Genomic DNA, 15,426 nt, shown 5'->3' on the forward strand with positions numbered 1-15,426 from the left:
AACACAGCTTTCATCATCAAGTCGCCTGCGGTGAACAAACTGTCAATTGTGAATTGTCCTAGAGGGTCTGAATCAATTGGGTCATACTAAGGTTACGCCTTTAACCTCATAATAATAAAAAAATGCAATAATAACTTTTTTCCACCTTCCACGCGCAGAATGTTTACCCGCTCTTAGTCTAATGGATATTGCACTTTAGCAAACGCCAATCGTTTAGCACTCATTGAGACGTTGACTACCTCTGTGCTCAATTGGTTGAATGTGTGGCAGCTCAAGCCGGGAGTCGTGGGTTCGAATCCCGCCGACGGAACAAAAAAGACGGAGCACGGGGCCAGACTGACGTGGTGTAAAGCGTCCATAGATATACGTGGTAGAGCCATGCTTCGGCACTAGGGAATGCAAAGCTTGCGAGATTGGGGCTCAAGCGAGATCCCGCGAGTTTATGAATACAATACCGCAAGATCTCGCCAATTTCGAGATCTCGCGAGATTAGCAGTTTGGTGGGTTTTTTGGCAAATAATCACAATATTTGAATAAATTAAGTACGAAAAAAAAGTAATAAATATTATAAGTTTTATAAGATTAACATTCATTTTCGCGATTTTTTTCAATAGAATTTTATGCATCAAACATTGTTTGATGTAACTGTCTATAATTTTAAGTAGTAAACTTTGACATACGTATCTACAATATTCTATCAACAACGTTTTATCGTGGAAGCCGGCGTCCACGATAACGTGACGTCCAGAATTATAAAAACACACTATCAAACACTAATCTTTTAGTAATAAAATAGTTCTTTTATAACTAACAAAATAACGAGAAGTCAAAATTCAGGACCTCTCTCGTCTCTCGTCAAACTCGCGAGATCTCGCCTTTTTTTCGTCTGAGATCAATCTCGCTAAAAAAGGCCGAGATCTCGCGAGAACGAGATTGCATTCCCTATTCGGCACGAATGGGCCGGCTCGACCGGAGAAATACCACGTTCTCACAGAAAACCGGCGTCACAGTATAGCAATATGACATATCTAATATTGCTATACTGTGCCGGTGTGAAACAGCGCTAGCGCTGTGTTTCGCCGAGTGGGTGAATTTACCGGAGGCCCAATCCCCTACCCTATTCCCTTCCCTACCCTTCCCTAATTCCTTCCCATCCCTACCCTCCCCTATTACCCTATTCCTTCTTAAAAGGCCGGCAACGCACCTGCAGCTTTTCTGATGCTGCGAGTGTCAATGGGCGACGAAAGTTGCTTTCCATCAGGTGACCCGTTTGCCCGTTTGCCCCCTTATTTCATAAAAAAAATAGATATTGTCACAGGTAAACTTTGGTTTTTCATAGGACGGCAATAACTGAAGTCACTTACACTGAGTATAATAATTTGGCCACCCACTGTATTTCCTGTATTATATTTAATATTTATTATGTAATACTATATTGACAAACCATAAAACATAATATTATTAACAACTGAGCTAGGAAAGAAAAAATATATAAAATTCACAATAACAAAAATGAACATTTTAGATCTATCGTAAACGAAAGAGGTCCTATTGATGATAAATAAATAATATATAATATTATAGGCCATAGTATAAAGTCACGCAAATAACGACATGTGCCGCATTCTACTTTACGCACTTATATGATAAAGGAATTATATAAAAAAAGTAAATAACATGTACCTATCAATGAAAATATTTGTTTCCGTCTTATAACAATTGTTCCTAATCTTGGGGCAATTCATAATGAGGCAGCGCAAGCGTTGACGTCTATAAAACCTGAAAGTTTCATACATTCGCTATTACATATGCACAAACATGGGTAAGCTACGGCAGGCGCGTACTGCAGTCATATGTAAGTAGAAATTATAAGATTACTAATGTGATAAGAGAAAAAATTGTGACAAAAACGAGGCTGAATTAACGATGGATTGCTTAACTACTTCAAAAGATTAGTGTTCCCATTCAAATACAATATTGTCTAAAAAGTTTTCAGTCTTTGTGTAAGAGGTAATAAGTTTGGTTTAGTTTAAAAAATTCTGGAAACAACTCTGTACATAACCTTATCTTTATAATATGCCTACTTACATACCGTGCAAAGAGATAAGAAGTTTAAAAAGATCAAACTATGACTGAATAAAAAGTGTAAGGAGTTGTACTTATATTTGTGGCAGAAGTGTGTATCAAAAGAATTCGGAATAGGCTGGCGAGAAAAACACGAGTTTTTAAAATATGAGTCTTAAAGGAATTTAGTTCTTATGTCGAGATCGATAAAGCGAATTTATCAAAAAATACATTGTTGTTCACATAACAAGCTGTTCTACAAACAAGAGACTAAACTTTAGTCAGCATGACTAACAACTCAAAACTATCCATCCGTCCAATATTTTTAAAACTTGATCAACTAGGAATTACAAACACTTCAGGTTTACGCACATTTGTCTCGTATTTCAGGTTCCCTTGCGAGCTGTATTTGCGGCTTGACATTTGTATGGCCGTCTTATACACTAGAATTGTATACTGGTAACAACACTATGCTGTACAGACCCATGACAGCAGTAGAAAGCTCGCTATTAGGAAGCATACTTGCTGCGGGAGGTATCGTTGGATGTATATTTTTCAGTTTACTCTGTAACGTATATGGAGCTAAGAAATCAGGTATCATAGGCGTGATTCCGATCACGGTAAGTGTTTTAGATTTTAAGAGGTAAGTGGATGAAAGAATATCTAACATTTTATAACATTTTTCGTTTTTCTGCGTGGTAATAATCTTTAAGGTAGTTTTTAAACCTTGACTGACTGATGATAACACAGACTACATAATATAAATGAGAATTACCATGTTAAAGCGCGATAGTTAAGATAGGAAGTGCTCAGGTTGTGGGATCCTACTAATATTATAAAGGCGAAAGTTTGTTTGGATGTATGGATGTGTGGATGTATGGATGTTGGTTACTCTTTCACGCAAAAACTACTGAACGGATTTTAATGAAACTTTACAATAATATAGCTTATACATCAGAATAACACATAGGCTATAATTTTAACCGATTTTCAAAAAAATTCTTTTGGTATATAGGGTATCATCCCAATTTGGTATTATATTCACAAAAGTGGTGATCTGATGAAGGATGCATAAGTAATCGAGGGAACTCCTCAAAATTTATATGGAAACATGTGGTGACTTCGGTTTTGTGAGAAGTATTCTAAGCAGAATATGCTACCAACAAGTAAGATTTTGCACCGAAAGCTATGCCTGGTATACCGTGGTTCGGAAGGTGCTGAGAGAACTCCTGATTCTTTATAGATACAAGTTTGGGAGTTTCGGCGTTGTTTTAAGAACGGAAAGCATATGCTACTATGCAAATTACATTCATCATCATCATCATCACTACAATTGTATACCATACATCGTCCCATGGTTATGACTTATGAGCCTATAATGACCCTGTTATTGGTACGTTTCATAGTCTTTTAGATCGAGACTCGAGTTTTTCAAGCGATAATTGAAAAAAATCTATACTTAATATTGCTTGAGAGTATGTTTGCTTGAACGCGCTAATCTCAGGAACTACTGGTTCGATTTAAAAACTTATTTCAGTGTTAGAAAGCTAATTTATCGAGTAAGACTATAGGCTATATATTATCACGCTAAGACTAATACGACCGAAGAAACTCGGAAAAATGTGGGAAAAACGGGGGAAATATTATAAATTACGAACTACTGGAGCAATTTTTATGGCAATATTTGGCACAGATATAGAGTAGACCAAGTGAAGGAAGTAGGGATATAAGAGCTATTTTTTATGGGAAAATGTACGGTTTCCGTAAAATTCATAATTTACGTGGGCGAAGCCGCGCGGGACATCTAGTATAATATATTAGTGCTCGCAGCTCGCTTCGCTCGCCCTGAGAAGGGCAAGTGCTCATTTTTCCCTTGAATTTTTTTATTAAAATCCATTTAAATGAAAATCCAAATCTTGTAACTTACCTTCTTCATCATCTGACTATACATAAAGTCGTAATTTTTTATTTCAAATCTCTTTCCCGGTCCTAAAAAGCTTCTATTTATGCAACTTTTTCAATTTGTTAGGTACCCACTTCATCCACTTACGTCTTCATTTATTATTGTCACCTTCAATATTCTACGAGTATACGTTTAAAATCATCTATTTTGTCGTGCCCAGGGATGATATTATTATCAAAATTCCAGTACTTCCAAAAATTACATAACACAATTATCTTCTAATGGATAAACCAACATTTTATAGCTCTGGGAGATCATGAACACAATATTATTATTTATCAGTCGATAAATGCACCTAATATGTTACCATCTTTGTATTAGCTCCGTGGTTACCATAGAGAAATTATGTTACTTACCATCATACGGTATACCTTACTAGAGCCATAGGAAACTTACTAGATCTTACTTCTGTGTCTATTTGGCAGACATCAAAAATGTAATAGAAGACTTTAATGTTTTCACGCTAGACGACAGCACTAGCACAGACATTAAAAACATTTTTTTCGACGCTTGACATTTCGGTCAATATTCGGATGTGAGGTTTGCAACATGTCGGATTTTGGTCGGATTTTTACTGTTAAAGCTAGTAGCGGCCTCTGTAATGGTCTGTCCTTTGCCTAATATTCCATATTATATCTATACGTTATAGTTATATATTATATCTATACGTTATAGTTCTATATTATATTTATACGTTATTTTTCAGTTATCATGGATCGTGATCAGCTACACTAGGTCGCCAGTCGTGATAGTTTTCTTTAGATTTATAACTGGCATATCAGTGGGATCGATTATAGTTCTGACACCGATATTAATATCTGGAGTTGTGGAAGACTCTGTTAGAGGACAGCTCTCTTCCAGTAAGGCATCTTTAGCTATTTGTTTATCTACTTCTTATTTTAAGGCATCCCCTTTTTATTCATCAACTTGGTATCAGCTTTTTATTTATCAACTTGTAATTTTAATCCACCACTAACCCATCAATCCCCAAGCGGCAGCCGGCTGCCGCATAACAATTGAAAATCTATTGTATCTGCGATACCCACGATGGAGGTGCTACGATTTCAATATCATTCTATGTTCGTGATTTCTATACTAATATCATATGAAGTTCAAGTACTTTTCAATTACTACTGCTTTTTAGTTCCTCTGGCAGGCTATTCTATAGGGATGATAGCGTCATATCTACTGGGCTGGTTCCTGCCGTACAGGTACATAATCTGGGTGAACTTAGCGGTGTGCTTGACGTACGCATCCTTGATGATGACTGTCACGGAGACGCCGATATACTTGCTGAGGATGAACCGACTTGAGGTACTATTGATAAATATGTAAACCATATTGAAGGGCGGACCCAGCTTTGGCGTAGGACCTGGACCCAACCCAGGGGGGGGTCATGACCCCCATGACCCCCCCCCTGGATCCGCCCTTAGATGTCAAACATTTAAGTTTCTAAATTTCCATAAAAACGATATAATGAAACGCATTTAGTGGTCATACTGGAAATCTGGAGCTCCCCTTCAGATTTCCAGTATGACCGCCAATGCCGCAATATGAGTCTGTATCCTGCAATGGAATTATAAACAGGCTAAAACAAATATTACATAGTACATACAGGTTCCCTAGAACATTTTTTTTGACTTGATTACTATCAACTATCATAGACTAAGGAAAATATATGTACGTCTGGTCTTTGTAACTATCAAGCTAATTTTTCGTGAGTAGGTAGCTTCATTTTGATTAGACGAATATAAATTATATAAATAATAAATTATCTATCAAAATTCTAAAAATTTGCTGCTTAGGTTTCCGTTTTAGGGTTCTGTAATCAACAGGCCCTCGTTGACTACGGATTACACAAGTCAAAAAATGTTCTAGGGAACCTGTATTAACAGCTTCTAGATAAGACTATATTATGCAAGATACATTCGTACAGTCGCACTATATGATAGCATAGCGGTATGTCCCAGTGCCGAATTTATATTTTTTATGAGAGTAGACACTTTAAGAGATTTTTAAAGCCATATCTTCTAGTTACGGACTGAATTTTTTAATAAACTACCTGTATTATTGTAATTTTCCGCCTTTTTGGTAAAAGGTGGCACCGTGCGAGTTTCTTACGCCGGTGCTTCTCGACGGGTTAGTTCCCGAACCGGTGGTAGGCCTCACGTAGACGACGTTCTAAAAGTGTTAACTTTGTTAACCTATTTAGAAATAAATATTTTTATTTAATTTCAATTTAAAATTGAATAAATTCTTAAGGCCGAGAACTTATCAAACAGCCAAAGTATTTCGGCCGCCCCATTTACGAAATCTGTGGCGTCTATAAACACTGCCCTAAGCCGTGGCTCATAACGGCCTATTTATGAATCCGGAGCTGTACTAATTTAGGTTGGGTTGCACCAGAGGCGTGGTTAAAGTTAAACTTAAAGTTATGGTTATAGTTAAGGCAAATTTAACTTTAACCTTAACTTTGACCGGAGAAATTGACAGATGACAGCTGGGTTTATCAAGGTTCAAGGTTCAACAAGGTTATAAATGAACGTGGGTGGGGGCGCTGCTGGTAAAGGAGAACTGTCAAAAATTGCGTTTTTGTATGATGACAGCGTTAGTTCCTTTTTTCGCCACGTGCATTTAAAACCTTGTCGAGCTCTATAGTTATGGTTAAATATGGCGTCTTGATGGCGTCCATTTTTAACTTTTACCAAACATTTTGTATTGTAGTTAAAGTTACGGTTATAGTTAAAGTTAGTTGGTGCAACCCAACATTAAACTTTATATTTCATTGTTTTATTTTCAGGATGCTACCAGAGCGATAGCCTACTATAGAGGTGTGTCAATATCTTCTAAAGTTGTTTTGGACGAGCTATCAAAACTGAAGCAACAAATAAATGTAGCTGTTGAACTTCTACCCACAGGTAACAAAAAAATATTATCCAAAGTGGAAAAAAAACTTTTTTTTAAACTAAGGACATGGAAATAATATTATTACTGAAGCTTATATGAGTTATATTATTATTATGATATAATATCATGAAAAAGTAGAACGCTTGACTGTTTATGACTCTTATAGTAGGTACGTGTAAATATCAACTTACTTACTAATTATAAGTCTAAAAGACAAAAGTTAACTAAATTTACAGTAAATACAAAATTATTGTAAGATGGCAAAATTAATTTTGAATATGTATTTGCAGATGAAACAAATGTAGAGAAAGATGAAATTCCAAAAAAAAAAGTTCCGCCTTACAAATTATTGTGTAAGTATAATCTATTAATTTACTTTGCCTCCTAAATATTATTAGTACCTTTACAAATTAACATTTACTAAATGTCGACTGCCTAAGACAGAAGTAAGCTTATTATAAAACTTTGTTTTTTTTCAGTTATTTCACCGTCGACACGAAGAGCGATGATTATTGTGGCTCTTCTTATTGGTCTTCAGGTAATAAAATAATACTTTATTTATTATTAATCTATTTTATTTCTGTAAGTACACTCAAAAATAATGTTTGCGATATTATTAAAATGTTTTAATTTTTTTTCTCTCCTTTTAAAATAAAATAGCAACATTAGATGAACTTTTTGCTATTCAATACGGATCGAGTTTATATACCGGAATTTCACCATTACAGTTATAAGCAGAGTGGCGCAGTGGAAGCGTGCTGGGCCCATAACCCAGAGGTCCGTGGATCGAAACCACGTTCTGCTAAGAGAACTTTTTTGGATTGTTATTAATTTAATAGAAGTAAAAAAATATATATTTGGTTATTTTAGTTATAAACATTTCAATTTTTTGTATAGATAATTTGTTGATTTCATGTAAACAAAATTTTATTGTAAACATAAGGATTCTTTATTCTTTAGAACACAATGGGAGGGAACGCTGTACAAGTGTATGCCAAGGAGGTGTTCCGACAGTCAGCTCCAAAGCTCTCCTCCAACTTGTGTTCAGTGCTGCTAGCAGTGGTCATACTGTTGGGTAACATCATGAGCGGCGTGCTCTCTGATAGGCTTGGCAGACGAGTAAGTGAACAATATTATCATTTTGCAGTTCCCATTCTCTAACTCATACATATTACAGCTATATGCTTATAGCACGCTAAGTGCATGTTATTATAATTATTTCGGACTTTTATTGGATCTGTAATATGGTACTGACATTAGCTACTAGATGTCGCGCTAAGTTTGATTTCGCCGAAATTATCTTATTATGCGTTACTAATCGAAGTTCTCTCCGGGGTAAAGAATATCTCTATATCATTTGATGTAGAGAAATTATTCTTTACCCCGGAAGGAATTCCAGTTCATAGTAAATAGACAGAATAAAGTAACAGCTGATGCACTTTTAGATTTATTAAGGTTGGGTTGCACCAGAGGCATGGTTAAAGTTAAAGTTATGGTCAAAGTTATGGTTATAGTTAAGACTAACTTTAACTTTAACTTATGGAGGGTAGATGGAGGAGAACTATCTTATATGGGGGATATTTGAAAAAGTGTCCAGCTGTACGCAGTAAATAACAGCTGAAAAATCCTCCAAGAGTGGCGCTAACTGCAGCAAAGGTTATGGAATGTATGTAGCTATTGGTGACAAAATATAAATTGAAGTATACTTTTAAAATATAACCTAAAATAGCTGAAATAAAAGCTGCTAAATGATTTAAAATTTACCCTGTTGCTAATGTAGCGCCACCCTAATTTAACGCATTTCAGCGGACACTTTTTACCATAAACTTAGCATATGCTTTTTACATACAGAGATAGTTCTCCTCCATCTACACTCCATACTTTAACCTTAACTTTGACCACAGAATTTGACAGATGACAGCTGGTCCGACAAGGCTTGAAATGAAACGTGGGCTGGAGCGCTGCTGGTAAAGGAGAACTGTCAAAAATGGCGTTTTTGTATGATGACAGCGTTAGTTCCTTTTTTCGCCACGTGCATATCTAAAGCCTTGTCGAGCTCAAGGTTATGGTTAAATATGGCGTCCATTTTTGACTCTAACCAAAGATTTGACATTTTGAATTGTAGTTATAGTTAAAGTTATAGTTAAAGTTACAGTTATAGTTAAAGTTAGTTGGAACAACCCAACCTAAGTAGATAATATATTAGCATGGAAGCATGTACCGTACTATTTAGCTTTCTTGCTTCAGTTTCTCCTAATGACGTCATGTCTCGGCTCGCTGGTCTGCCTGGTGGTGATGGGCGTCCAGGTGCAGATCTCGTTCGCGCCGGCCTGGCTGTCGGCGGTACTGTGTCTGTGCTACAACTTCATCTTCTCTGCCGGAGCCGGGACTGTGCCGTTTCTATTAATAGCTGAGGTGTTTATACCCGAAGTAAGTTGATGCCCGCAGTATTTGCCTCGAGGGTAGTTTTGGTATATAGCAGTTAGTCTATTTCAGTGTCTGAACAAATGTGCCAAATTTCAACAGTGTGTGTTTTTGTTCGCATATCTCCTGAACTTCAAGTCCGATTTAAGTAATTCTTTTTTTGTCGTACCAGGTGTTGTTCAACTTAGGGAACACTACAAGTTTCATTAAAATCGGTTAAGCAGTTTTGAGATAAGGCTTAAGGCTCTTAATTACGTACAATTTTGAAGTCAGTTTTATCTTTTTAGGGTTCCGTATCACCTGATTGTCTGACAAGTAAGATGATCCATGCGTCGGATGGGCATGTAAAAAGTCGGTCCTGCGCCTGATCTCTCGCCGGTCGTGTCGGTCTTCCGTCCCACTGGGTTATGAGAGTAAAGGTATTCCTTTACTCTCATAACCCAGTGTGCTCTTGTGTACTGCGCACACACTTGGGCACTATAAAATTACTCCTGTGTAGCTGGCCTGGTTTCAATGAAACCGGCCACCGTCACCGAAACCGGTGCGGGAGCTATTATTATTATTATCTAATATTTTTTTCAGGTACAAAGCCTAGCAGCGATGATCCAAATTATCAGTATGTGGCTGAGCTCCTTCGTGCTGCTATACATCTTTCCATTCATGGTGAAGTTCCTGGGGATGTACGGGACCTACTACGTGTTCGCGGTGGCCAGCGTGGCATGCTTCCTCGTCTCCTACTTCCTGGTGCCAGAAACCAAGGGACTCTCCAATGCACAGATACAGCTGGAATTCCTGAGGAGCCGGAAGAAGTGATGATCGTTCAAATGCCAAAACCATTAACCCGTTAGGTTTCGCGTTATCTTGTATGAGGCTAATTTATTATAAGCTTGTTAAGTTTGTGTTTAGGCTAGGAAATTGGTAGTTTATTTGTATCTAGTCAAAAACAGTAATTATAAGTTTTTAGGTTGTTTATAAGAAAAAAAATTGTTTGTGTTAATCACTTAAAGTTGTGGACTGTAGTGTGTGTTAGATGTAAAATATAAGATACTTAAATAAAATTAATACGTTTTTAGAAGAATAGTTGTTGCATCCCTGGCCAGGGATGGGTTGTGACTTGTGAAGAGAAGAGAAGTTCCGGTGTTGCTAGCGTTCCTGTGTTGCCAGATGACGTCTTGATACTTGCGTTTTGGCCCATTAAAAAAGTAATAGCCGTGTATGGTGATTCTAAATCGAGTAATCGCGTACAAATATCTGTATACTTACTATTAGCGTTACTATTGTGATAGATTTTATGTATCGGATGTAAAAAAAAACCGTACAACTTAACATCCACACTAATATCGTAATGTGTAATGCGTAAGTGTATATGTTCGTCAATTTTTACGAACGTTACAGGATATTTTTCATAGCGAAGAAAAGTACGATTCTTTTGCAATAAACGAAGTTGCAGGAGAAATATATTTTATTATAAATAAGAATATTATACGTCTTAATAACAATAAAAAAAAGTCTTGCTTCTTTTATTTGTAGACCCCTTTTTTATAATATAATATTATTCTGTAGACATATTTTATTTGTTTCCTAAAAATTATGAAGTGAGCACAATAATCTGCACCTTATTTTAAAAAAAAGCAGCGGCGCTAAAATGGTCGATTTGGCGAACCATAATATTATGAATCATAACATGATTCATTTTTTTTAAATCGCAAAATGGTCACTCTGCTTGCAATTCATGTCTAGTAATTTGTACTAATTTGACATTCATCAGTTTGACAGTTTTGACAATTTATTTGCTGAATTGGTTGAGAGGAATTGCTAAATGTAACCTTTTTAGCCCCGCAGAACTCTCCTTGAAATACAAATTACCGGGGCTGTTGGCGCCGAAAAGGCACTATTTTTACCATACTATTTTATTATTTTAGGCATTTTTTGTTTCTATGTATTAGAAATACAAATCAAATAATTTAGATTTAGACTAATACTAGATCAAGAAAGAATATTTCGCCCGGCCTTGATGGCATTCCAGGACGCGTCTGGGTTCTCGCGATAAAGGAGCTGGAGCCGCAGGTGCTCTCCCTCATGACGAACTGTTTGGTCCAGGGACGAGTACCGCGGCGTTGGAAAACGGGAAAACTGGTGCTCCTGCGGAAAGCCGGGAAGCCGGAAGACCAACCGTCGGCGTACCGACCTATCGTGCTTCTTGACGAGATTTGTAAAGTGCTGGAAAGGATCCTGGCGGCGCGTCTCTCCAAACATCTAGAGAACGTCGGGCCCAATCTGAGCGAAAACCAGTATGGTTTTCGCTCAGGTCGATCCACGATAGGGGCGGTCGCACGGTTGCGTGACATTGTCGAGGAAGAGGTTTCCCGGTCAGCCCACCCCTGTGGAACTTAGGATACGACGAAGTGCTCTCTGGCGCCGATATACTAGGCGTCGAGAAAATTTGTTATGCGGATGACACTCTTGCCATCAGTCGCGGCAAGACATATCATGAGGCAGTGGTCCGCGCGACGGCTGGAGTCGCTCAGATCGTCCGTCAGATCCGCGGACTAGGACTGACAGGTCCCGGAACCCTCCACCACCCGGACTGGAGATAGTAGTTGGCGGGATCCAGATAAAAGTCACTCCATCTATGACTTACCTGGGTCTCGTCCTGGACGGAAGATGGACTTTTAGGGAGCATTTCAAACAGCTCCAAACGAAGGTGTCAAAATCGGCAGGTGCCCTGGCCTCGCTGCTCCCAAATCTCGGGGGTCCAAGCCTGAGTTGCAGGCGACTTTATTTGGGAGTCGTGCGCTCAATGGCAATGTACGGGGCGCCGATCTGGGCAGACCGATTGCGCAAGGAAAACAGTCTTGCGCTAGGAAGACTACAAAGGGTGATGGCCATCCGGGCAGTCCGCGGCTACCGCACAATCTCCAAAGATGCGGCTTGCCTGCTCGCGGGGGCCATCCCCTGGGATTTGGATGCGCGTGCCCTCGCCGATGTATTCTGGCGTTGCGCTGCGGTCCGCGCGGGGGGCAGCAACCCCCTACCGGATGCCGTACGTCGGTGGAGGAGCGATGCGAGAGACATGGCAATTGATTTGTGGCAAGAGCGGCTAGAAGAGCCGCAAGCCAGCGTGGACTTAGTTCTGGCCATCCGCCCAGTACTCAGACAGTGGCTTGATCGCAAGGATGGAACTCTCTCATTTCGCCTCACACAGGTGCTGACCGGGCACGGGTGCTTCGGTCGGTACCTGTGCGAGATCGTCGGAAGGGAAGAGACCCCAAGATGCCACCACTGTGACGAAGACAGGGACACGACCGAGCACACTGTATCGATCTGTCCCTCTTGGAATGGACAACGTGCGGCCCTCACGGCCGCCATCGGATATGACACCTCGCTCCCAGCATTGGTTCGCTCGATGCTGGGCAGCAATCAAGGATGGAGGGCGGTTGAAGACTTTGCTGAGCATGTAATGGCCGCCAAAGAGGAGGCCGAGCGCATACGCGAGCGGGAGGCACTCGACCCTCGAAGACGTAGCCGGCCAAGGCGACGTAGGGTCAATAATGACGACCGAAACGTTCCGCCATAGCCGGGGAGCTCGGGGCATCGGTGTGGGGACGCCGATGTCCATTGTACAGAGCCCCCGAGCGGGTCGCGATGCGCTATGTGTTCCAGTGCATCGCGACGTAAACACAGAGGAATGACCTAAACAAGCCCTAGTAGGGTCTCTGTTAGGCCTGGGGGGTGTCTGAACACCCTCAATCAGACGTGTCTGCCGACGACCAGGCAGACGCCCGCTGATAGAACTGCGGTGGCCCCACATTTCCCGTGGTTCTGCGAGTAGCGGCGCAGAAAGGAACACGGTCGGGTTTTAGTGGGTAGAGCTGCGGTCACTTACCATCTCATCGGCCGCAGCGAGTCCCACATACCCCGGTTGTCTTCCCCAGCACTGCCGGGGATGCATAATGGCATTTCCCGACTAAAAAAAAAAAAAAAAAAAAAGATCAAGAAAGAAATACCTAGACTTTTGCAACAAAACGACGAGACATGTTTGAGAAATGCTTTCTACCCCTATTAATAGGTAGGCACAACACAATCCTAAATTATATATTATGTTATCTACTTTTATAATAATAATCTACACTAATATAATAAAGAGGTTTTGTTTTTTTGTTTGTAGGAGGTAATGTCTAAAAGTACTGGTCCGATTGCAAAAAAATTTAACACCGATAGAAATCTGGTAAGTATTGTGTTTCTGAGTGAGACAGGCTATATTATAATTATGTACCTAGTTAAAAGATTTTTTATTAAACTCGGAAAACTTTCGGCTACATACAAATATGAACCGAAGAACACTCGCATGTGGGACCATAACCACAGAATATAATATATTAGTTGTACCAACGGGACGCACATAACGACTTTTTTCCTGAAATTATGTATATTCCACGCGGGCGAAGCCGCGGGCAAAAGCTAGATAAAAATAAAATAAAACTCTAAGTTAAAACATAATATTTTTTGACCTATTTTTCCTCTATAACGGTACGGAACCCTTGTGTGCGAGAGTCCAACTCGCACTTGGCTGTTTTTTTAATACAAAACGCATGTTTTCGGTCTTTTTAAACATTACTATTTTGGGTTTACAATTAAACATTATTATGGAAAAATAATAATATTTTATTTAAATTTTAAACAATAATTTTAATAATATTATGTTTATCGAAATGCTTTTAATAATAAATAAAAAAAAACTTTTTGAAAAAAAGCTTTTATTTAAATAGTTTAAAAAGAAGAAAATAAAATTTTTAACTATTTAGTTATAATCCTCAATATATTATACAATTTGCATGATAAAAGCTTTTTATTATCATGCAAATAAGAGGATTATAGCATAATAGTTAAAAGTTTTAAGGAGAAATTTATTTTCTTCTATTTAGGCAATGATTTTCTAAAATACTAGAGTAGCAATGTCTTACAAAAGATTCTCATAAATGCGTAACCACTTTTTTGTTCAAAAGACAATGTCAAGTCATATATTCGTTATGTCATTATGTATGTGAGATATGCCTGCAGGCATCTTCGAAGTGGCAACGCGTTGCTACCGTAAACTTCCAATCGAGTTACGTTAGTAACATAGAATATCATTGTTTTTAGGCTATTTAAATAAAAGCTTTTTCCCAAATAGTTTTTTGTGTATAATTTATTTTTTGTTTTTTTAGTTATCTCTGGCTAGATTTCTGCATGACTAAAAAGTTAAATTTCAATTAACAAAAGTGACCCGATTCTTACTTGAACTATTCTTCGAATTCGATTTCGATTCGATTCTTAATTGACTTGAATATTATTTTTCAATTTACTCTCAATGAGCCCTTTTATTTGATACCCATATTGCAGAAGTGCTTTAAAATAACTATTCCCCTATCTCGGCTAAGCTGCCATATTGGATATAGAATGCCATTACATTCGTTTCCGAGTTACTCTTAGTAAGTCCTTTTAATACCCATATTGCGGAAGTGCATTAAAAATAACCAGTCCCGTATCTTGGATGACCCGCCATGTTGGATGTAGAACGAAATTACATTCGTTTTCGAGTTACTCTCAAAAAGCCCTTCCATTTAATATCCATATTGTAGGACTGCATAGAAAATAATTATTTCGCCATCTTGGATGGTCGGCTATATTGGATTTAGAGTGATGTCACATACCATATCGTGCATGGTCATCCAAACTAAACGCGTATGCAAAATTTCAGATCAATCGGTTAAATATATCTACCTTAAAATTGAGTTCCAAAATTCCACCGTAACATACATACTTACATACATACAGTCCATACAGAACAAGTTAAATAAAAGCTTTTAATAATATAAAACATTTTTTGCGGCATCTGCGGTCTCTGTAAATATTGGAACTATAAACTACTGTCAATGTACGTAAGAGCCAAGAGGATTCTTTGTACTTGTAACATGTGGATTTTTAACGCAATATACGAGGGAGAGCCATGCTTCGGCACGAATGGGCCGGCTCGACCGGAGAAATACCACGTTGCGCTGTGTTTCGCCGAGTGAATGAGTTTGTCG

General features: G+C 38.5%; 2 protein-coding genes and 1 non-coding gene across 3 annotated transcripts; all 3 read left to right on the forward strand.

Annotated features, from left to right (window-relative positions):
• Window positions 1-5,197: 5,197 nt before the first annotated feature.
• Window positions 5,198-11,955, forward strand: LOC121731336 (facilitated trehalose transporter Tret1-like). The gene is made up of 8 exons (XM_042120733.1): window positions 5,198-5,341; window positions 6,828-6,945; window positions 7,414-7,472; window positions 7,895-8,053; window positions 9,182-9,364; window positions 9,941-10,167; window positions 11,344-11,649; window positions 11,832-11,955. Exons 1-8 carry the CDS (start codon window positions 5,198-5,200, stop codon window positions 11,953-11,955), a joined length of 1,320 nt encoding a protein of 439 aa, XP_041976667.1.
• Trnam-cau lies at window positions 7,668-7,739 on the forward strand. Its single transcript has one exon. It is a non-coding gene; the product is annotated as a tRNA-Met (tRNA).
• A 203-nt stretch (window positions 11,956-12,158) lies between the features above and the next one.
• LOC121731345 lies at window positions 12,159-12,935 on the forward strand. The gene has a single exon (XM_042120746.1). It carries the CDS (start codon window positions 12,159-12,161, stop codon window positions 12,933-12,935), a length of 777 nt encoding a protein of 258 aa, XP_041976680.1.
• Window positions 12,936-15,426: the final 2,491 nt, after the last annotated feature.

Source organism: Aricia agestis, chromosome 1, assembly GCF_905147365.1.
Source record: "Aricia agestis chromosome 1, ilAriAges1.1, whole genome shotgun sequence".
Classification (NCBI taxonomy): domain Eukaryota; kingdom Metazoa; phylum Arthropoda; class Insecta; order Lepidoptera; family Lycaenidae; genus Aricia; species Aricia agestis.

Coding starts and splice junctions, on each gene's coding strand:
- LOC121731345 (XM_042120746.1), top strand. CDS start 12,159: ATGGCAATGTACGGGGCGCCGATCTGGGCAGACCGATTGCGCAAGGAA.
- LOC121731336 (XM_042120733.1), top strand. CDS start 5,198: ATGATAGCGTCATATCTACTGGGCTGGTTCCTGCCGTACAGGTACATA. Junction 9,365..9,940: donor CTGAGGTGTTTATACCCGAA/GTAAGTTGATGC, acceptor TATTTTTTTCAG/GTACAAAGCCTAGCAGCGAT. Junction 11,650..11,831: donor CCCAATCTGAGCGAAAACCA/GTATGGTTTTCG, acceptor TCTTGCCATCAG/TCGCGGCAAGACATATCATG.